The sequence below is a fragment of the Bemisia tabaci genome, chromosome 5 (genome assembly GCF_918797505.1).
Source record: "Bemisia tabaci chromosome 5, PGI_BMITA_v3".
Taxonomy (NCBI): Eukaryota; Metazoa; Arthropoda; class Insecta; order Hemiptera; family Aleyrodidae; genus Bemisia; species Bemisia tabaci.
Window position 1 is genome coordinate 32,067,834 of NC_092797.1, and position 24,690 is coordinate 32,092,523.

Here is a 24,690-nt window from a genome sequence, read left to right on the forward strand (position 1 = left end):
TAACTATTTCTCGTTATCAGAGGAGATATGAGCGAAATTTTTATTGAGAAACGCGCAACAGTCTCTCAATAAAAATACGATTTGCGGGTGGAAATTTTGTGACGTTGAAAGTTGAGTTGTTTAGTCTGGAAAACTATGTAAAGGGATGTGCGGTGCAATATAGCGCAAGAGTCACGTCCGAAACGTGGACCCTTGGCGAGGTCGATGCCCGACGGTCTGAACTGCCATGCTAAGGAGAAACGCCGTATGAACATTCGAGAGTTGCCAAATCTCCTTCGATAAAACGCTCATTTATGAGGAAAGCTATGGATATTTTCCCTCGAAATTTTCAGGAACTTTAGGTGAAATTGCGAACGAAATTATCTAAAAAATTGGAGGAAAAATATTGAAAAATTTTCCCTGAAATTCGTTATTTACCAAAGGAAATTTGGCAACGCCTGAAGGTTCATACGGCGTTTTTCCTTGGCACGGCAGTGTAGCCGCGGGAAAGCCCGCGTTTGACCGTTTTCACCCGAGGCCCGCAGCATACGGCAAGCCGCGAAATTCTTTAATTAGCATTTTATAAGCAGTTCCGGCGAATTGAGGCGTTATCGAGACAGTCCGATACATCAATGTCACGTTGCGATACGGCGTGAACGACCAAAAAAAACCCTCCCAAAAAGTGTCGTATTATGCCTTCATTAGGTACGCGCGCTCGCTTATCAATTAGTGTACAAGGTGCTTGCCACCTCTGTAATTGCAATAACTTATATCTTCATTTAACGGCAAACAAAGCGAAAAAATTGTCAATTAGACACCTCCTAATTCGTATTTAGGTATTAGGTGTGCTGATCTCCGGTCTTTTAGGCGAAATGAGACACTTTAAACAAGGGCTCCTGCGGGGCCGGGCAAAAAAGTGACGGGTTTTTTTTTTTTTTTTTTTTTTTTTTTTCCTCAGCTTTTCACTACTGAAACCGCACACGCGCATCTTCCAGACTCCTTCTGACAATTTTTCCTCTTGTTTCCCCTGGCCCGTCGTGCCGACAGGGCCAGATTTAGGGGATGGCCACATGGGCCGCGGCCCATGTCCGAAAATTTAGGGGGTGGCAAATTTTGCAATTTTTTTAATGTAGGTATCAAAAAAAGAGAGAAAAAAATCGGATTCAGAAAATAAATTACAGATGAGAAAAGGCGACAAAATCTCTCATTTCCTGAGAGTAAAAGTAAAGTAATGTCTAACTTTGTCGTCTTTCAGTGATACAAGAGACAACACCTTTAATTAGTCGAGTTAAGAGAGAAACCAAACACGCACTTTAACCTGGAACGGAGCGGCGCGGCGGTCGGCATGAAACGCGTAGCGCCTACAAGACTGCATGAATACTTCACGCATTGCGTCAAACACAGTGCGGTCAGCAGCGGTCGGCGCGAAGCGCATAGCGCCTACAAGACTGCATGAATACTTCACGCATTGCGTCAAACACAGTGCGTTCAGAAGCGGTCGGTGTGAAACGCACAGCGCCTATTTGACTGTGGGAATGTTTCACGCATTGCGTCAAACACAAAGCGGTCAGTTTGTTCTTTCATAATTTTCTGTTTATTTCTTATAAATGGAATTCCTTGTTCACATAGAGAAAGGTTCACGGAACTTAACTTTCGCCCAAAGTTCCGTGAACTTTTGCTGGTAATGTTGACAGGACTTCGCAAAAAATGTGTCCAACACGAGTAAACGCGTCTTATGCACCCCTTTCCGCTGCACGTTCACCTGATGGTTTTTATTGATGTTTCAAAACGAATGAGAAGGGGGCGGTAAGTAGGTGAATTCGGCCCTGCGTGCCGAGCGGTTTGACCGCCCCAAGGGGTTTTTCTTTAAAACACAGGGCCAGGCAAATGCTTGGCCTGCCTCAGAGCCCCTCACCCCTCCCCCCCCCTCCCGGTCAATGGCGCTCCTGACTTAAAAATTTAATCTTCTTAGGGTCTGTGTCAGTCGCTTTTACAGCGAACTAGACCGCTCTGTGACAATCAACCGCCACTAGAATCTGTCAAGGAAGAGATTTTCTGGAAGATGGCATCTCTCTATCTCTTTTTAAACGTCATCTACTTATCTGCCTTTAAGCTGGACGCCCCCACGGAGCCTACCTCAAACCTAACCTTAACCTAACCTTTCTCGGCAACCGGGTATCGGCCAAGCTCTGCAAATGTCCTATTTACCTTCCTTCTTCTTATATTTTTTTTCAATTGATCATCGCACTGCTTTCCCTGCTGATTTCAATCCTATTCATACATTTTTTTAATTGATTACAAACTCAAGAAATCCGACGGGATAAACTAGGCATCAATGGACTGAACTTGATTCTGGAATAATTCAATTTCACAACTGTATGTCAACAGTTATAAATTGAGCATTGAGAATTTCATTTCTGAGGGTAAACTCGTTCCGTCTATTCCGGCGATGTTTGGACGCCATTACTAAAATCAGCGTAACTACATCACACGTTGCCTGCCTACACGGAAAAAAAATTGCTGATTCAACAATTCAATTGCTAAAAAACAGTGAGTGCAATGTTTCAACGGATATTTCACAACAAAAAAATGTTACTTTAACCACCCCCGTGGTTAAATTAGTTTACAATGTGGTTAAAGTAGCATTTTTTTGTTGTAAAATCTGCGTTGAAACATTGCACTCGCTGTTTTTAGCAATTGAATTGTTGAATCAGCAATTTTTTTTTCCGTGTAACTTTCTCTCACATTTCATTTACTTATTTATTTACAAGAAAACAACGGAATATTCTACTTTGAAAGAGGGTTATTCATATAGGCGAAAAATGTACCCAGCCCGGAATGTACGAAACTTTGTAGGCTGATAGTACTAGTTGAGAGAGGCTTATCCCTAGCTCCGTTTTTGCAGGAACCCCAGGGAAACAGCGTTGCCATTTTTTAAAGTCGTAACCTTCAAACATCCATAACTTTCGCAAAAATGCAGTTACAGAGCTCGTATTTATACCAAAAAACGCAAAAAATTACGTTCTATCGACCTATGCAAAAGAAATTTTAATTTGACTCCACTGTTGCCACGTTTCGGTCATTTTTTTAATTTTCGTAATTATTTAAAATCACGTTACCGCCTAAAAGAGTGTTTGCGGTTGGTGGGGATTGAATAAAAACCTGTCGGAATTATTGTTCGTTCGATTCCGCATCCATTGATATATTATACTTTTCTGAGAGACTTAGGGAACACGAGTTATAGCGATTTGAAAATTCGGCAACACGCCCGACGCCCGATATTGACGCTCGTTTCGGTACGTTTCGCGACTCCGTGTTAAAGCAAAACGCCTAGACCAAGCAAAATTCGAAAAGTCAGCCCATGATTTGCACTTTTTTGAAACTTTTACACGATTTTTAAGAATTCAAGTAGCGGCGGTGTTGCCGGTTTTCAATGAAAACCACCGCTGCGATCACAATTTAAAGTAGTACTCATTTAATCACGTTCAGCTAACTTAAACTGACCATTTGCGACATGGTGTTCACAACATTGCCTAATTTCCGTCGGAATTCGCGTAGAGGCGGGGTTGCCAGTTTTCATGGAAACCGCCACCGCAATCACAAAAAAAAATGTATTACTTATTTATTCACGTTCAGCGTTATTCTGTAGTTGGAATTGTTTATCGATGGTTTCTGCTATCTCTCTGCAACGGCGGTGGTGCCCGACAGTAACGAGATATCGAAATTTAAGCCCACAAATCACTCAATCGGTCCGATGAGTAGTTTTGGCAGGGGACCTAGATCCATTGCTCTTGATCTCTATACAATATCGATATCTCGTTACTGTCGGGCACCACCGCCGTTGCAGAGAGATAGCAGAAACCATCGATAAACAATTCCAACTACAGAATAACGCTGAACGTGAATAAATAAGTAATACATTTTTTTTTTGTGATTGCGGTGGCGGTTTCCATGAAAACTGGCAACCCCGCCTCTACGCGAATTCCGACGGAAATTAGGCAATGTTGTGAACACCATGTCGCAAATGGTCAGTTTAAGTTAGCTGAACGTGATTAAATGAGTACTACTTTAAATTGTGATCGCAGCGGTGGTTTTCATTGAAAACCGGCAACACCGCCGCTACTTGAATTCTTAAAAATCGTGTAAAAGTTTCAAAAAAGTGCAAATCATGGGCTGACTTTTCGAATTTTGCTTGGTCTAGGCGTTTTGCTTTAACACGGAGTCGCGAAACGTACCGAAACGAGCGTCAATATCGGGCGTCGGGCGTGTTGCCGAATTTTCAAATCGCTATAACTCGTGTTCCCTAAGTCTCTCAGAAAAGTATAATATATCAATGGATGCGGAATCGAACGAACAATAATTCCGACAGGTTTTTATTCAATCCCCACCAACCGCAAACACTCTTTTAGGCGGTAACGTGATTTTAAATAATTACGAAAATTAAAAAAATGACCGAAACGTGGCAACAGTGGAGTCAAATTAAAATTTCTTTTGCATAGGTCGATAGAACGTAATTTTTTGCGTTTTTTGGTATAAATACGAGCTCTGTAACTGCATTTTTGCGAAAGTTATGGATGTTTGAAGGTTACGACTTTAAAAAATGGCAACGCTGTTTCCCTGGGGTTCCTGCAAAAACGGAGCTAGGGATAAGCCTCTCTCAACTAGTACTATCAGCCTACAAAGTTTCGTACATTCCGGGCTGGGTACATTTTTCGCCTATATGAATAACCCTCTTTTGAGAGAAGAGTCTCAGAAAAATTCACGGAGAGTTTCAAAGTGTTATAAGTATTGCTTGGATCTCCTATTCTTTGAGAAAGTAAAACCTAAGAAGAAATTAGGTAAAGTAGAGTGCCGTTATAGGCTGATTCTTCTCAAATCTTGGTAGAAAGTTGTGCCGTTTCAAAAGCTAATTGCAGTCACGAGACGTATTTTCATAAATAGAGTTATTCAAAACCTGCTCGGAAAGTTATTTTTTATTTATTTTATGTTGTATGAAAAAAACGAGATTCATAAAGTACACTGCAAAGCTGTGGAGTACCTACGGGCAAAGTGCAAAATCGCGTATTTCCGTTTGAAGTTTTTCAGACTCCCTGTCATACTTCATTTTTTCTCTGGAAAACTAGCCAACATAACGTCTTGAAAACTTCCTTGATTTTTCTGCTCCGCTAGCAGAATATTCTGCATGAATCTCACGGTATACAATTGGCTTGCTTCTCTTCGTAGAAATGAAATAGGAGCGGAAATTTTGAAACACCGCAATAGAGTTATGTGGTTTCGTAGTTTGGCCGACGATATTATGTAGAGTCGTTCGTGGAAAAGTAACGTGGATTTCTCTTTTAGCTTTCCAAGAACCAGACAAACTCAGCAGGCTAGACCGTGGCTGAAAAAAATGGAGAGGAATGTGTGAGTGAGTAATAGAAAAAATACAAGTGTGCGGGCACGCATGGAACACGCGACATGGCTGAGTGCTCTTTCTTTTTTCTTGAAAAATGAGTGGCATAGCCCGGGAGCGAAGCAGATGAAGATGCAGAACTCCTCTGAGATCGCGTCTGATTTATTAGGCCGTGACGTGGAATTTAGCACTGGCACAAGTGCATACATGATGTTGGCGCCATTGAAGATGGAGATCGGAGGAGAAAGCATTGGCGGATTCGCGAAAGAAGCCATAGAGACATGGCATTGACCCCAGTGACATGACCTCTCCTCGGGTCAAGAAAGAGTGGATAGAAGAAAGGCAAGAAAGAAAGGAGGAAAATGAATGGAGAAGGGGTAGAGCAGCAGAAGCTGAAGTATTCTCAAAAGATGGAATAAATAATGATATCTCTAAAAATAAATGAACAAATTAACTGACCACTTTACGCAAGAGCGGTTCGGTACTTATTTTGAAATTTTTGCACTGAAAAAAAAACTCCGGCCGTGGAAGCCGTACTTGCGTACTTGCGAGCTACGTAGATATACCGTCCGCTTTACGGGCCAAGAGGCCGAAAGTTCCGGGCGTTAAACCCGGAACAATCGAAGCTACGGCTCCAGCACTCGCAACTTTCGGCCTCTTAGCCCGGAACGGGCGGTATGTTTATGTAGCCCGTAACCTCTTTTTTTCAGTGTGTGAATTTTCCCTCAGCTTTTACGAACGTCTCCTATTTGGATGTAACACATTCATCCGTTAAAGACGACAAAAATAAGTTGTTGGGCAAAAGTATGAACCGTTGGGATGCAAATAACGGGTGAACATCGGTTGAAATAAATGGAGCATTAGTTAGCATGAGGTTAGCAATTAAGAACATGGCTGTTCCTTAAATTAGTGGCTGAAACAAACGATTTATTTGAGGGGGAAAACAGGGGGAAAATTACTCATGCACTGTCTTTGTTGCAAGTTCGGGTACGGATAATTCACTCTCAATTGTAGTTCAATAATTAGAGATTCTATTACCACATTGCGAACAAAATCGAACTGTGCTTGCGTCATCGAAAATATCTGGGGGAAAAATCTGGCGTACGGCTCTACTCAATCAAGGCTTATTGAGAAAGATCGATGAGTATCTTCAGAGAAGATAACTATTCGCGCTCCAAGGTGTGTTTTTTGCCTATGCGGTAAAATTGAAGGCGACTCGCAAGTGGACGATTTACGGGGTCTTACATTTTCTGTCGGTTCAGTCAAAGTATTACTGCGACACTAATGTGTGTTTTTCGAATTTATAAATATTTGCGCTCCCCTGTCAAATTGCTTAACCTTTCGGAACAACCACGGGTGAACTTTAACAGTCGATACAGAAAATACGGATCCAAAACTTTCGCGTACCGCGAGATGAAATCAAAAGTTTGAACCTTCTTTGAAAGATTATCGCTCTCTCGAAATTTCAACACCTCTAACGGCGGCAAACTTTAATCTCGTTTTTCTTGAACTCTCCGTTTTCCCCCTCTGAACTCTGAATTGCACTGACAGTCAATATCTTGAATTTTCCAGTGTTCTTTGCACCAACTACTGCAGAACCATTCTCTGCAACCTAAGAAACAGTTATGGTACTTTTTTTTCTTTCTTTTTTTCTTCTATTTTTTCACCTGAAGGCTCTCTTTGCCTGACCTCATCATAAATGATCCCTGACTGACGGAATTTCGAATTGCTCTATCTGAAATACAATACCTCAAGTTTTCCGGTGTTCTTCACGCCAAATACTACAGAACCATTCTCCGAAACCTGAGGAACAGTTATCGCATTTCTTTTTTTTTCTTGTTTTTTATGGCTGCCTAAAGGCTCTTTTTGCCCGACTTATCATAAGTGATTCGTGACTGACCACGTTGGATCACACATACAATTGAATCGATCAATTACAAAAGGACTCAAGCCAAGATATAAAAACACGAAAAAAACGGTAGAAACTGTATGAACCAACCCGTTTTAAATTGCAGATTACTTAATGATGTGATTAATTAATTAATCGCTTTAATATTTTGAGCTCTGAGATTTACAAGGAGTCGATTAAAACGGTTATTACCATTTTTCTCGAATTCTCATTTTTGGCGCTCGAGCCTTTTTGAAACTGACCGATTCAAATATAAAATAAAACAATTTAGATCGACGCAACGGAGGATGACGCGAGGGCGCAGCTTGCGACTCCACGGAAGTGGACAACGCAACGCACATTGGATCGAGTCAATAGGAGAGGTCGGACAAAATTCAAAAACTTTAGACGCCTATAACTTTATTTATGAAAAACTTTGAGGCTCCAAAAGTTGTTCCATTAGTTTTCTCGTGAAATTCTCTTCTAGAGGCACCCCTAAAAATTTAAAATCTGACAAAACAGACATCAAAATTTGCAGTTTTAGTCCACAAATGCATGTCCGACCTCTGAAATAGACTCGATCCACTGTGCGACGTAAGCGAAGCGCGACGTAATTCGGTGATTCACGTCACAGAGCACAGAACAGGACAGAGAGCAGAGAGCACCTCGACGTCCGTCGCGTCGCGTCGTTGCAATACTGCCCAAGTGTACTTAACCGTTAAGTAAACATTAATAGATCCATTACAAACGCGTGCGGTGCCGACTTCAGACTGAACAGTATTCAAATGATGAACCGCAAACTAGCTTCGCTGCGCCTCAAAATCATGCCTTATAGGTTGAATTTTGAGGGGTGGAAAAAAATAATTAAGAAATATCGTTTCTCGCTGAACGCTTTTACGTTCAAGAACACGGAGCCAAAATTTTAAAACACATGTTGTATTAATAATAATGTTAGAAAGTCAGAAAAGAACAGTTTTTAAATGTGGCAACAGCGCCAGGAAACTGTGATCAAGTTTTTTCCAAACTTGCGATATATCGTTCCCTAAATTTGAAATGTTCGCAAAATGTCGATTTTTGGGATTTGGGGGCGATCTACGTAAATGATGCAGAATTAACTCCCGTGGGTCGTGGTATGGTTACTTCGTTTTTATTCTATTTTTCGGTCTAACGGACCATTTTGCCTAACTTTCTCGCGTGCGAGGCCGAAGGTATAGGGTCGGGTTGGGCTGAGTGGCGGCCTGACGATCGCTACCCGGGCCGAAATGATGATGATGAAAAAAATGTAAAAAAAGTCTATAATCTGCATGACAAACATGCGAAAACTCCCCAGATTTTTGGTAATTTTTAGGGAAAAATTCCGCGATGTTTCATATTTTTTCACCCTTCAAAATGTTCCCTGCTTTTCCGAAAAATTCCCGGTATTGCCAGACACGATAAAAAAACTTAAATTACAGATCACCCAACTTTTGACATATTTCCTAGAAGTTATCCGCGGTGTCCCCTGGTGCCAAAAAAATTCTTAGACAATTCCCGCAGTTTTCCAGGGTGTTAGGAGCCCTGATATTTCTCCTAATTTCGTTTCGGGGGGGAGGGGGGGCACAGACCTCATCTTGGGGGATATTCCATACCAGCCTCTTAGACCCCCTACTGTGGGGTCCGGGCCTTTTCCGGCCCAACCAATCCGGCCCGGAGCGGGAGAGCTTTGACGAATCATATTTTAAGCGGAGCCAGAAATCAGCTTATTAAGGTCGTAAACCCACAAGGATTCCCTACTTTGCGAATTCCTCAGTCAGTGCAGCATTTGTGGTATACGGGTCACGTTAGAGACATCGAGGTCAGGTGTGTATAATGAGTGAGGTTAGGTGCTTATATTCAACAAAAATGAGGAACGCGAAACAAAGTAAGCAACATCCACGTAAAGTATACAGCTTCGTCTTATGATTTCATAATGTGCCGACAGTATTCAGCCTTCTCATCATAATCCTCGACATAAATGACTTGTTTCCTCGAGCATATTTTACAAATTCTCATCTCTCTTGCGGTCGCTGATGTCAACCTCATTGTCGATCCGTGAAAGCAATAGAGCAGGGTTAAATCCATAGCTCAAGTCAAAACATATGTGCCTCAAATGCAACGTTTCTAATTCTCGACTATTCAATTTTTTTAAATGAAAAGTAACCAAAAGAATCCTGTGAATGCTTTTTGAAAATTTACATTTACAGAGAGGAAGAGAAACCGTTGGTTATTTTCCTCTCAGAAACTTTGTAAACCCTTTTGAAACTTGGACGAGTCTTTTTTTGCAAATTTTCCCTTACTTGCCCTAATCTGTAAGCTCTAAATCTCAAACCCGATCATTTGACTAGCATCTGGTCTCCTAGGCTTTCAGGTGGAGATGATATCCATATTTTTATTTGAAAAAATCCCATTGACTGATCGATTTATTCGTAGCATTTATGTAAAATAAAAAAGGGAAATATAAAAACCGGTTGTGACGTATGATCTGATTTTTCTTCATTTGTATCCAGTGGAAAAGTTTTATTCGTTAATTCGTCGGCGTTTCGTGCTGTCCACGTTACATAAACAAGTTTTAAGTTAATCACTCGACTGGTCACCCACCTACATACCTGCCTCCTACGAGACGATGTATCCCTGATGAAATTTTGCTATGTTAGCAAAATGAGAGGGAACGATTAATTTTTTTTTTTTTTTTAATCGAGTTTTCTTCAAAATACTACCGATCTAATTTGAATGAAGTAAGTGTTCCGCTGAAGGATAGAAACATTCGCACAATCAGCCAAATACGAGAGTTATTGGAGAACATGAATTGTCATATGCTGATCTGAGGGGGACGTATAGGGAGCGTGTGCCCCCCTACCTTCGCCCGAAAAAAAGGAATCAAAATTAAGGGAAGACGGAAAGAAAGAAAGTAGTAGTAGCAAGATATGTTTATTTTAAAGCTGTGCTTTAGCATCTACGGCCATTTACACCTCAAGAAAGAAAGAAAGAAAGAAAGAAAGTAGTAGTAGTAGTAAAATAATTTTATTTTAAAGCGGTGCTTTAGCATTTAAGGCCATTTAAGAAAGATAGATAGAAGAGAGGCATGGAGGGAAAAAGAAGGAATTTGGTAATATATCTAGTAATAATTCATGATGACGTCAACTCAAACTTCATATTAGATGCTTTAAAATTTCGAAATTATCCGAGAGTAACCCCTGGAAACCCACTTCGCCCCCACCGTTTGAAGTGTCTGGATCCACCTGCGAGAATTGCACGGAAGTTGACGTCTATGCCGACGAACCAGCGGTAAGTCCACATTATACCGGGAGAAAGCTGCACATACTGCTGTCTCGTGCAAAATAGTACGCTTTTCTGCAAACGTCTTACCCTTAAGTGTTTTTGTTATTTGTTGAAGACGTGACCGAGCATGTAGAAGTTTGCACATACGGCTGCGTTGCTTGACGTGGAATAAAAAGTCCCTTTATTATAGACATACGTGGGCCAATCAGCGTACCGAGAAATGTATCTATGTCTTCATTTTCGCTCGCACTTACGAAGGGTCAAAGTGGCGTATGAATTGTGCGTTATTATGCGTTCCGCAAGCGCACCCTGAGTCGAAACTTCCTGCGCTTATAAAGCACATTATAGTAAGCTCAGCAGACGTAGGTAACGGCATTATTTTAGACTTACGAAATGTAAAACAAAATATGTAGATACATCTGCCGAATTCAATCGAATTCTTCATAATACAACTGGTTTTTTTTCAGGCTGATATGAAGAAACTTTTTGAAAGAAAATCAATTTTCTGGAAAAACTGAATGAGAGTGGGGGAAAGGGCGGGAAAATTTAAAGCTCCAACAGCGATAAATGCACAGGGCTGTAGCCTTATCGGATAATTTGAGGGAAAAAATCATCTTTCGCTTCAGATTCAGGAAAACCTGGTAAGATTACGTGGAGTAAAGTAGACGGATCACGGCATGTTTAACTATATTTTCGTATTTTAGGAGAGTAGGTTAAACTCCCCACGCACGTCAATAAAATATGCCTATGAATTTTTTGTCACTAGATTCAAAAATCGCCTTTTTTCCTGTCATGTAGGACGTGGGTACACGTTTCCAGTATAATTGAATGTTTCCCGGAAAACACCGCTCTGAGAGGAAAACTTCATTTTTCGAGGTAATCCTGAAGTTATGAAGAAAAATAATTATCATTTTCTGAATACACGCTGTAAATACATCATAGGTCACTTGATTAGTTTTTTGCCTTTTTCCGGAACGATATTTTTGTAATTAAAAAGTAAAAGGTCGGAAAGTCATTCAAAAATAAATTGCATGACAAATTTGCGACATGAATTTTCGAAAAAGTATACTTAGAGAGCTATTGGGCACGCAGGGAGGCCCACGCAGGGCCTTGCGGGCGAGAGCTCAATCACTCAGCGCAGTAAAAAATCCAATTTTTGGTGAAATTTATAGAATTTCAGTTTTTGATGCAAAACGCCCTCTAACACTCTTACGAACATTATTCAAACTTTTTAGCTAAAAGCATCATTAATGTTGAACGCATTTGAACTTAGCTAGGAATAGCGTCCGCACATTTTATCTCCGTGCATTTCAAATTCGTGATTTTAATTCTTCAACTCTCTTGAAACTCAACTCTCTTCAACTCCTCTTTGAAATTCTCTTTAAGGGTCAATTTTTGGATTTTTGATGCATTCCTTCCGCCAAATTATGCAAAATAATCCCTTTAAGAATGTAGCGTAGTTGTATCTCTTTTCATTTTTTCCCTGCTTCAAAGAACCTTTTGCCCGACTCCAGCACTCAAATGGTAGGTTGGAAAAGTTCTCATAAGTTTAATGAATAAAACCTGATGAAGTCAGGCAAAAGGGCCCCTAAAATGAAGAAAAAAACAAATATAATGACATAATTATACTACAGCTTAAAAGAGACGAATCTGCATCATTTAACATGTGAAAACAAACGTAAACAAATTCCAGAAATTACCTCTCGGAGACCGAGTCAAAGAGACAACGTTAATTCCTGAGTTTAAGAAAAACACGGATGCATTTACCGGCGCTGTTGCCAGGTTTAGAAGCGATCCGTTACAAACGTTAATTAAATCATTAATAATGCAAATGACTTGCAAGTTTAACCCGTTATTCTTGAAAGTGATAAAAAAGCGCAGAGGATCGAAAACTAAAAAATTAATATCATCGACCCAAAATCGGGGTTTTCACCGTACTGCACAGTTCCAATTTCCACCTTGAGAACCCTTTTGTCTAACTGCAGGAAATATCGATGGCTATAGAGCGATATCTCGTATCCGATTGCGACGCTGCAGACTTCCTGTCATCCTTTATTTTTCACTTGGAAAACTAGTCGACGTAATTTCTTGAAAATGTCGTTGATTTTTCTTCTCTGTTGACAGAATATTCTGTATAAATTTCAAGCTATAAAGTTAACTTGTCTCTCCTCGAATAGATAAACTAGGAGCAGAGATTTTGAAACACGGCGATGGAGATATTTAATTTTGTGCTTTATCCATCGATATACTGTTTGTTGGACAGATATTTATATGTTTACGAATTTATTTATGTTTGCGAGTTGCATCTACAGTAAGGTGGCTTGACCTACTATTAACATTTATTTTAAAGGCTCAAGTGTTATCATGCACCTCTCGTCGGCAAAAGCCTGTAAGAGCGTTCGAATGTTGCCAAAGTCCATCCGGATAGGATATATATTTACGAGAAAATTTCTGAATAATTTTCTTAGGAATTTTCAGGCATTTGAGGTTAAATTGCGAAGAAAATTATCTGAAAAGTAGGTTAAGGTGTATTCACACATTCCCTGGAAAATCTGTATTTTATTAAAGGAAATCTGGCGACATCCGAGGTGTCATACGACGATCTTGCTCAGTGTAGGAGCGTGATGCAGCTACCGAGTTGGTTTAATGCCCAGTGAGTGGCGGGGCGTGCTTTTCGATACATCGATTGATCTGCCATTTAAATCTACGAAAAAGGATCGATAGACAGGGTGTTTACAACGAGCACTTTAACAATCGATTCTTTGCTACAGCTTCAAATGGGGAAAAATCGATAATCGATCGTTCACGCCTCGGTGCTGTTGATGCCGCCCTGGCGCCTGGCGTTTTGCCGCGCTCGACGCGACGCGACGCGACGCTCGACGCGCGAGGTGAAGTCGCGCAAACAAGACAGAGACACGGGATGAAAAACAAAGTTGGCCGATTAGCGACGATGACGCAACCTGTTTCTCGAAGTAAACAATCCGAGATAATCGTTGCCCGTCGGTGCGTGATTATGCGGATTTTTCCACGCGAGATACCGAGAGTGGGATAATCCGGACGTGAGGTGCGGCAACAGCGCGGACTTGGACGTGGACGTGCTTGACGTGCTGCGTTTCCAACTGCATTTTCTAACCCGTAGCTGGAGCCGCGCCGCGTTATCTCTATCGAACTCGCGCGAGCACCGCGGTTCGTGTGCGACGACAAAAAAATGGGCCCGTTGCACTCTGTGGATGCAGATTAATGAAAAAACATTCTGAAGGTTGGGCCGCTCGATTTTCACAATGAGCACGTTTAAACATTTTAAAATTCACTCCTTAACGCACATCAGAACGACATTATGCGATTAGGAATACAATATCTGGCTCATCCGTTAAAAAAAAAAAAAAAAAAAAAAAAAAAAAAAAAAAAAAAAAAAAAAAAAAAAAAAAGTGCATAGGGAAACTAATGTTTTACATGTTGTTACTAAACTGAGCCACAATTTTCGAAGTTCCTAATTGCGAAATTTAGTCCAACAGAGAATTTGCAGGTGCCTGAAACTGTGTAAATGTCACGTTCAAGAGAAAACTACTGAGTGAACTGAGCATGATAATATCTCTGGTTCCTAAAATGAACAATTATTAAAGGGAATATGAGGACATGACATAATCTGCTCAAATACACGTGTTTAAATGGGAACGTTCAAAAATTTTAAAATTCACTTCTTAATGCACAGCTATTTTCAATTAAGGAGTTCTTTGAAACAAAGGCGTATTAGGCTTGCAATATTGTTCGACTTTGTATACAACTTAAAGCGAACCAAGTTACACTGTATGTACATGCTAATTATTTTCACAGAAAAATAAATCAAAATATTTAGATTTTTTCCAGAAGAAATTCCTAGCAGGACTTTCTAACTGTTCAACTGGAAACGATGCACTAAGTTGCACAATCTTAGCAGCATCACAAGTATTATACGCCTTTGTTCCAAAGAACTTCCCAATTAGAGGCTACAATATCTTTCTCATCCGTAAGGAAAAAATTTGTATATGGGGAAACTAATGGTTTACATGTTGTTACTAAACTGAGCCACAATTTTCGAAGCTCCTAATTGCAAAATTTAGTCCAACAGAGCATTTGCAGGTGTCTGAAACTGTGTAAATGTCACGTTTAAGAGAAAACTACTGAGTGAACAGAGCATGATAATATCACTGATTCCCAAAATGAACAATTATCAGAGGGAATATGAGTAAATGACCCTATCTGCTCATATACACGTGTTTCAATGGGTACAGCCGCCTGATGACGTCACAAGGCGGCAGATTTTTTTACTTTTAAGTCTATTTTTATACAATTTCCATACATAGAAAAAATTATAAAAAATACTGCAAACGTAGCTCATTAAGCACTCTTAAAAATGCAGAATAATGAATGTTCGTGTAAATTCGCCATTTGAACCATATCAGGCTTAACGGGACTTAATTGATGACTTAACATGAGCTTATGTTTTATTCTTAATAAAAAAAAGAACTAAGCATCGCGGAAACTGCACATTTTGTAAGTATATTCTTCATACACTGGAAAAAAAAACACATTGGATCTAGAGCCCAGACTCTTGAAAACATTGACAAGAAAAAATACTGTTGATTCAATCGGATTTTTGCTTGAATCAAAACGAAAGCCGCTTAAATTAAGAGGCTTGGTTCTTGATTTAAGCTAGATTCTGATTGAATCAAGAGTACTTTTTCTTGTCGATGTTTTTAAGAGTCTGGACTCTAGATCCAATGTGTTTTTTTTTTCCAGTGTATGGGTAGGATTGAGTTGATTTTCTAGCAAATGTTGTATGCGTTGTGTTTGCTGCACACACCGACGTCGCCAACCGTAGTCTGCTATCATCTATCTTCATCTTCATCGGACGACGGCAAAGGCAACGCAATCGCTTCAAACGGGATGTAAACAACTACCAACTTATTTGACGTGGGTTGTAACACCCTTCATCGATTCAATCAAAGCTTATAGAGAAGTGTAATTGCGTATTTTTCGAATGGATAACTATTCGCGCACCTCGATGTGTTAGCTACTTAGCGGAAATTTTGAAGGCGAACCTTAAGTGAACGATTCTTGCCAACACATTCATAAGTTTGTTTATCAATTTCTGATTCAATCAAAGTCAATGAAGCCGTATAATTGTACGTTTTTTCGAATAGACAACTATTCGCGCTCGTCGGTAAGTTTGTTGCCTATAAGGCAAAATTGAAGGCGAACCGTCAGTGGACACTTCCTGACAAAAGATTCACAACATTGTTTATCCGTTCACTCAAAGGCATTTGAGTGATATAATTTTGTGCCTTTCGAATATATGTCTATTCGCGCTACGCATTATGTTTGTTGCCTCTGATTTTGAATTAAATGGAAACTTTAAAAGACCTATGTCTGCCAACAGAATTACACACATCATTTAGTGGCTCGGTCAAAGCATGCAGTGGAATACCTCTGTATGTTTTTCGAACAGCTTACTATTAAGGATCTCTAGTAGATTCATTACTTATCCAGAATAACTGAGGATGAACTATAAATGGGTTTGAATGTATCAAAAACAGAGAAGCCCCCTAAACTTTTACTATACAAGAGACGTGTTGACAAGTAATTTTTTGTGTTCAAGATCTTGCAGGAGGATTTCAAAAGCTTCATTTTTTACAAATAGTATTTGAATCGCTCTGCACAAAACAGGCAAGGCAATCGTGTGATCTCTCATTAGAGGCTGGTTAACCCTTAGATACCCAAGCTGGGTCAAATTGGACTGCATTTTGCAATTTGGAGCTATAAATTCTAACTTATCTGAAAAGCACTTATGTGCATAGGGAAACTAATGGCACATACGTTGTTTTTAAACCGGGCCGAAATTTATATTAATTGCAAAATGTAGTCCAATTGATCCGAGGCTTGCTAATAACACGTGCCCCGCGGGTTTTGTTGGGCCGGTGCATACGAGCTTTAGATATAGATCTATACTACATCCTAAAACAATAATAAGACATCAAACTGAAATAAAGAGAGAAAAAAAATTGAGTGTCACCGCAGCCGAAGATAGGAGAGACGTTTTTTAAACTTTTCTTCCGACACTAAAGGACACTTGATCGGAAGCACAGGGCGGAGCATATCGAGTTAACGCCTCGCGCCATAGCGCCTTCAATTTTGAAGATGCACCACGGACATCCATCAAGCACGAATAGTTGCATCTCTGCGCCGTCATCAACGCGCATCCTTCCCCCGTTCTATTGCTCTATTCCCACGTTGTGTTGGCTCTGTTTGTTTTATTTGTACTGGTTAAGGGACTCAACTTCCTTCAGGCTCCTCCTTTATGAAGATGAAGAAAAGCCCTCAGAATCTTAATGCTCCATTTTCCTTCGCGCTTTTTCTATTTATACACGATATAATTTTAAGTCAGAAATTTCGCATAATTATCAGTGAAGATGGTGCCGCTCGGTGAGCCCGAACATACATTCGAAAGGTGCAAAAGATAAAGAAGTTTGTTTCGATGGAGACCAAGTAGCACCACAGAATTCGACTGGCGCGTGAACTTAATACATAATCTTTGTCAATGTTTAGCCTTAAAAAAAAAAAAAAAAAAAAAAAAAAAAAAAAAAAAAAATTAATGCTAACTTAATTACTGAAAAAATGACAGCACATTGCAAAAACGGCGACTCAAGCTCAAGATTCAGGAAAAATAGTATTAATTATTCCTTAAATTACGATCAAAAGATTGTCAATTAATGCCGACCTCATCGAAATCCTGAAACAGTATAACCACAAACAAGACTTGAGCGAGCGATGCACATAGTGGCTCGATCAACTCAGCTTACCATATGACTGAGATAACCTTGAAAATTAGCCGCCACGAAGTGGCTTTTTACAAATTTGAAATTTAAATTCCATATCTTTAGTAAATCCCTCCGTCAAAATTTAACATTCTCATGTTGTTGTTGACAAAATTGTGAAAATGGTTTCAGTCCAATCGTTCAAAATTCACACTCTATATGTCCCCGAGCGCTCGTAAAACTTTGACGTCAAATTTTATCCCGTAAGTAAATCCTTGAATAATTTGCAGGTTAGAAATTAAATGAGGAGAAACATGGAAACCAGCGTGACCACTGATGTTGCATTGAAAACTATGTATTATTGTGCTAAAGAATTCGGATGAGAATTGTACCCTTTGGACACCTACGTGCCGACTAAAGACTATTGCGTTAAATGTAATTAAATTCATACCGTATACTTTTTATTTCCTTTGGCCAAGCGCAACATCGAAACTCAAGTTTATTTTGAAGTAGATGCTCCAAAATGTTGTGCCTATAAGACACGACTGTTTTGTCCCATGAGGACGAAATTTCAGAAACATTTTGTTAAATGTTAGAGAAGTACACTGAACTCTAGAAGATACAATTTTCTCTATTCAATTACTTTGAGTGATCTCTGAAATTACCGATGCATTTCCAAATTCGGCGAAGATATTTTCTCTTTAAACAATTTCTAGAAGCAACGACTGTGGGTCATTATTTTAAAGAAGCATGTTACTTTCATTAAGACAAATGGGAAAAAAGGATATAAATATACGTAAAAGGAAACCCATTTTCGGGGTATTTTTTTCCTTTCGAGGAAAATTTATGAAACCTAAAAAAGTAAAACGTTTGATGAACCTCTTGTAAGTTCCACTGTACCTCGATTTTTTAAACTAAGGTAAGTATTCTTCAAAAGAAAGTTTTAGATGCTTCAAAAACATTTACGGTAGTTTTCCAAATAGGTAGTTTTTCTCTTAAATTTTACCAGACGAAATTTGCACTTTAGAAAATACTGAAAAAAAAGTTCTCTTTCACGTGAATCGTTTTAATTTTTCCTAATCGTTTTACGCCAGTCTTTGCTTTGATGATTAAATTTTTTTTGAACGGTTGATACTTCCGTTGAAAACGACTTCGTTGAAAACCTGATTTAATGTTAGATCCTTATTTGTCTTGATTACCTTAAATCAACGTTTCATGGGAATACGAGTAACTAAATAAAATGCAGCCGTCTCATTCGTTACAATTAATCACTCTCATTAATGGATTTATTTACATACTAGGTTGTAAGAAATTCGAGTGACGCTCAAATTTTCCATACTGGCAAAAAATTGAAAACACCAAAAACAACTCTTAACATGCAACGTGAACACTAATCTTAATTAGGAAAAATGGGTAAACGCATCACATTAGAGAAAATCTGCAGTTCCGAATCCGTGGAAAAATACTAGCAAGTGTTATGAGAGATTTGGTGAATCATCTACTCCGCTCCCCCATGGCATAAAGTAGACGATAGTGCATGAATAATCGACGATTAATACGACAGTGTTCAGACCAAGAGAAAACAGAGGGAAGGCATGAGGAACTTATTGAATAAGAGAAACAATAAAGGAGTAATTTAAGCAAAAAGTACAGAAAATGCCCGATCTCGCGATCTCTTGGTCGATCGAAAATGGCCGCCCCTAAATTACATAACGCCGAATTTGCGGCTTTTTGACACCTCCCCCCCCCCTCCCGATGGCATTTGTGGCATTTTTGTGACCTTTTTCATAAAATGGGACATTTTTTACCGTGAGACAAAAACGCAGGCTTACAGAAAACGATCGTCTTCTGAGAACTTTCTGCGCCCCTGTAAAAAGACCCATTGAATTATTGGAACAACGTATTTATTCAAATGGACCGGAGTTTAGCATAAAGGAACCAAGCCACATCAGCTATTGCCAGATTTGACAGGACGATTTAAATTTTTACAAGAGAACGTTTGTGCGGATTCCTTTCAAACTGTTGAGGAATTTGCTTCGTAATATGCAGAAATTACTTTGAAATTTGCACAAAGATCTGCGAACTCGTTTTCATGTAAAAAATTAAATTGCTCCATTAAACCTTGCAAAAGCTGATGCGGCTTGGTTCCTTTCTACTCAACGCGGTCTAAATGTGTTTTCGGATCATTTGCAATTAAATTCACACGCAGAGCCAATGTGCCCGAAGCATTAACTCCGCAAATTGTCGCAATTAAAGGTCAGATTAATTGAGAGTGCACAGGTACAGACGTGTAGGTGTGGCCATGGAGGTAAATTTGCGAAGAGAAATTAAGATTCGTTTCGCACATCCATAGAGCCAACTATTTACTCTTCTCTGCCAATATAGCTTACATCGACGAGGGAAAAACATCTATGATCAACCTGCAGGTGTAGGTACGCCCAGTTTTTATCGGCACGTATCATAGGAAACGCTATTGAACGAACTTTACTTCCCCACAACAGTCGATGATATTTTTTGCACTGATACCAGAACGAGGTCGCTCCGATATGAGTTTTCACTGAATTGTACAATGTACACGCTCACACACTCTTTGGTCTTGCTCTTTGCGCTGGTTGACTGAGCAAAATCATGGCGCCTCGGATGTGAGGGCGTATTTGCATTTAAAAATGAACCCTGTTGTCAGTATAACAGTTATAACACCATGCCTCATTGCAATCGCACGTCAGCGAGATACGGCTATTTGAAATTAAAAAAAAGACACGCTCTCGCGTTAAGTAAATAAACAAATAGCTAGAGACAACAGTATAATGAAAGTAGTGAGGCGTCTCTTTTTCTGTCAGAAATTCTCAGAATAAAGAGTCATTTGGACAGATGTAACCGGAATAATTATCCTAACTACATCCGACACCGTCTAATTACCTTGCATGTTTTATTTGTTCACTAGAAAACTGAGCAAGTGCATGTATTATGGAAAATTCATTAAAAGTTTCAAGGCGTTATGTTGATTCGATTTTTCTAGGGAAAAAAAGAAGAAAAAAACTTAACAGGAAATTAGGCGCTCCGAAATACAGTTGGACTGATTCTGGTTAGATATGCGTCCTCTATATGATGCATGTAACAATCAAAAATTATAGGAGCCTAAGAAAAGGAATGAAGTATAATTTGGTTGACAAGCCAAGGTTATTCAAGTTAGTCGAGGTTTGACGCACTGAGGGTACGGTTCCACAGCAGGGACCGAATTTTGTCGGCTCTTTCATGCGGAGACGCAGCATTCATCGATGAGTCGAAACCGCACCATCGACCAATCAGAAGCGCTAAACCGGACTTTTTAAGTGCGGTCGAGACTCCTCCTAAGTATATTTAAGTAAGGTGGAAGGACCGACATAATTCGGGCCCAGGGCGCTGGCGGCGGACGGTGGATCGAATCAATTAGAGAGGTCGCACATAAAATTTTTGACTAAAATTGCAAATTAGACATTTATTTTGTCAAAAATTAAATTTAAAATAGCGCCTCTGGCAGGAAATTTCATGAGAAAACCCATAGAACCACTTTAAGACCCTCAAAATTTTGTAAAAACGGAGTCATGAGCGTTTAAAGTTTCCAGATTTTGTCCGACCCCTCGTATTGACTCGGTCCACTGTGCGGCGCGGCGAGAGGTTGACCGCGCGAAATTAACCGCGTGGCAGATTCATGCGAACGGGTGTGACAGTGGCGTGGCGTGCTTTGCGATATATCAATTGTTATGCCATTTAAACCCATGGAAAAAGATCGATTATCAGGGTGTTCGCAGCGAACACCTTAGTAATCGATTCTTTACCATAGCTTCAAATGGCGAGATATCGATAATCGATTATTCACGCCACGCCACTGCTGCAAACGGGTGTGATGACTTTAATCCCGCCTGTTGTCACTGCAAAGACGATTTGCGTTGCCAACGTCTAGAGCAACGCGCAAGTTTAAAATCAGTACATCCGGTGGCGCGAATAAGCCGCACGGTCGACTTCACGCTGCCAACTTCGCACCGTGGAACCGTGGCTTTAATTTGCAGTCAACGTGGACAAAACGCGACGCGACAGTGCGACGCGACGGCAGCGGCGGCGCCAGAGACAATAATTTTTAAAGATAATGCACGCATTAACAATCTAAGCAATGTAATCGTATGAGTCATAAGTTAATTTCAGAGATCGACGCAATTTTCCGCCTAATGATATAGCAGAAAGGGTCAAAGGCACATCGGGCATAGTCAAATTTAAGCGGGGGATTTAATATCTTACAATAGAATGTTTGTCAGGGCCGCATTAAGGGGGTGGCCACATGGGCCGCGGCCCATAGCGGCAAATCTAAGGGGCGGCAAAAGTTTGCAATTTTTTAAAGTGTAGGTAGGTATAAAATAAATCGGATTTATAAAAACAAAATTACAAACGAGAAAAGGCGACAACATCTCTCATCTTCTGAGAGTATAGTAATTTCTAATTTTGTCGTCTCTTATTGATACAAGAGACAGCACCCTCAATAAGTAGAGTTACGAGAGAAACCAAACACGCAGTTTGGCCTAAAACGGCGCGACTTAGAGAGAAATGATAACGAGGACTTGAGATGAAAAGGAGAAGGCCTCGGCGCGGCGATCGGCTGGTAACACATTAGCGCCTACAAGACTGCACGAATACTTCACGCATTGCATCAAACACAGTGCAGTCTTTGCGGTCAGCCTCTGCGTGAAACGGATAGCGCCTACAAGACTGCGTGAATACTTCACGCATTGCGTCCAGCCCGGTGCGGTCTGCGCGGCGTGGCGGCGGAAGTTAAAATCATTGAACCACATTTATGTTTGTTCTTTCATAATTTTTTCGTTCATTTCTTATGAATGGAAGGCCTTGTCCGCACAGAGATAGGTTTATGGAACTTAACTTTCGCGCAAACTTTCGTGAACTTTTGCTAGTAGTGTTGACAGGGCTTCCTCAAAAAATGTGTTCAACACGAGTAAATGCGTCTTATGCACCCCTCTCCCGCTGGCACGTTCATTTGATGGTTTTTATCGAGTTTCAAAACGAATGAGAAGGGGGCGGCAAAATATAGGCGGCCCGTGGGCGGCAAGTAGGTGAATCCGGCCCTGATGTTTGTTCGGATTTTTTTGGAAATTTTGAGGAATTCCGTTGCATAATGCAGAAAAAGCGCTGAAATTTGCACCAAAATCCGCACAACCGTTTCCATGTGAAAAATTAAACTGCCCAATTAAAGGCCACAGCTGATGTGGCTTGGTTCCTTTCTGTTAAACGCGATCTAATTTGCGAGAAACTTCTTCAGCATAAAATTTGCCAAATGATGACTTATGAATGTCAGAGTGAGCTTTTAGCGAGGCGAGTTATTGAAAATTACTATAGATTTTCTAAAATAATTGATTGCTCAACTCTTCGGTTATCAGTCATCATTAGACGAATTTGAGCGTTGACTTCCCAAAGTCACTATCACTTTGTATAGAATATAAGTAGCAGTACGAGGTCTTTAAAATGTATTGTCTTTTGGGCGGTGCACATTTTTTTAAACGAATAAATACCTTCTGCAGCACGAGTGATGTCTAACCTGCACTGAAAAACGAGGGAGTGGTAGAAAAAATAATAAGCCTACTTTATGCAGCCCTGCAATCGCGGGCGAAAGCAAATTTAGCATTCCATACTTCCTCGTTGCAAATAAGACAGCACTGAATATCTCTTTGTTTGCCTCCCTTTCATTTCTTTTCGAAGTTCTTCATTTAACGGTAGATCACGTTCTTATAAGTTGCCCACTTGATAAAGAAATCCGAAAACTTTTTTTCCCTACCCCTTACCCTCTCTTAAAAATTTACTTCTGAATACTCATCCTGTAAAACTTTTTGAATTTATGCGCTCCTTTAATCTCAAAATTTAACCTTTCCCCTCAACCCTTTTGTATTTTTACTAATGTAACCTTAATTTCCATGTAAATGTATTACTATTACTGCCTTCTTTAGAGGTGTAAATGGCCTTAAATGCTAAAGCACCGCTTTAAAATAAAATTATTTTACTACTACTACATTTATATTTGGCCGTCCGATCAATTGACTTTGACATTGACTTTTTTCCTTCTTTTTTTCTTTCATATTTTGATTTTTGTTACAGGATACTTTGTCAGAGATCTCTAACGAAGAGCAGCATTTTAGAAGTTAGATCCAAGGGTGCGGAACGATGAGAAGGCGTGCTCGTTCCAAAGACGTCCGACCGGGCTCAAGCACTTGAGACATCGAGTCAAAGACTACCCGCACGGCGATTCACCCCCTCGTCCAATCCAGGACAAGCAGGAGGCCATCTCAGCGACCAGTTCCGGTTCCGACTTCATTCGCGGTTCCGGAACAACACCAATTAATGTCCGGCAAAAATGAGAATAGGTTTCATATTCCTCCTCCTACTCCACGCCGCGCCGTTTATCCTAGGCCAACGCTCGGGCAACATCAAGAGCTCCTACAACGACACGCTACCACTGGACGAAGAGCCGCCTGGCGACAATGACGCACCCCCGACGTTCCCCTCGACGCCGACGTCCAACGACGCCTACGACGACTTCGGACCCAGCGCACCTCCCGCGTCCTCCCCAGAACCCCCACTACCCCCATCGCTAGCTCCGCCCACTACCCCCGTCACCGAAGCGACGTCACCATCGACGTCACCTCTTCAGGAGTCGGAACCCGAGGCAGAACCAGAGCTGGAACAACCGGCCGAGCCGTTCCCATTGGGTCCACCCGACACGAGTAAGATAGAGTATTCGGATGTGGACTACGAAGACGCCAAGTCTAGCAGCACGACGAAATCCGCGCCCCTACCCAGATTCACGAAGAGGACAACAACTATAACAACAAGCACACGCGCACCAGCAATAATCGAAACTGAGCAAGATTATCTACCTCCTCCGGCCTCTTCGGGGTCGCTGAAGATCCCGAAGTTCGATGTTCCGCGCGGCAGTAACGAACGCTTCAAGGCGAATGGTGGGGGTCCGCCACCCTTCAGGAGATTCGAGCCGGGGGGCTCCAACGAGAGGGAGATCAGGCCGTGGGACAGGGAGAGCGGCTACACGGGGAATAGGAGCCCCTTCGGCAGGGCCAGGGCCTCGGCTGACGGGCCCATCGGCTACCTCCGCGACCCGGTGGACAGCGGCTATCAAGTGGCGGAGGAGAGGTTGGCCGACGATGGGAAGGCCGACGGCAAAGCGACCACACAACAGATGATGCTCGGTATCGCTCTGGCCTCTGTCTTTGCTGCTATGCTCGTCATTTTCATCCTTACCTTCCTCCTCATGGATCGTATCGTCGCTCTCGCTTGAAAGGTTTGTT

At 40.8% G+C, this 24,690-nt stretch overlaps 2 protein-coding genes across 7 annotated transcripts in view; one reads left to right on the forward strand and one right to left on the reverse strand.

The window, feature by feature from the left end:
* The window catches only part of LOC109037407 (uncharacterized), a 113,247-nt gene that overhangs the window by 74,849 nt on the left and 13,708 nt on the right, over positions 1–24,690 (reverse strand). The gene's annotated exons all lie outside the window — the stretch shown is intronic.
* On the forward strand, positions 17,219–24,683 carry LOC109037408 (uncharacterized). Its single transcript, XM_072300565.1, has 2 exons — positions 17,219–17,613; positions 23,486–24,683. Exon 2 carries the CDS (start codon positions 23,742–23,744, stop codon positions 24,678–24,680), a length of 939 nt encoding a protein of 312 aa, XP_072156666.1. The 5' UTR covers positions 17,219–17,613; positions 23,486–23,741; the 3' UTR covers positions 24,681–24,683.

What these genes read in the sequence shown, in the direction of transcription:
- LOC109037408 (XM_072300565.1), top strand. Translation starts at nt 23,742, where the DNA reads ATGAGAATAGGTTTCATATTCCTCCTCCTACTCCACGCCGCGCCGTTT.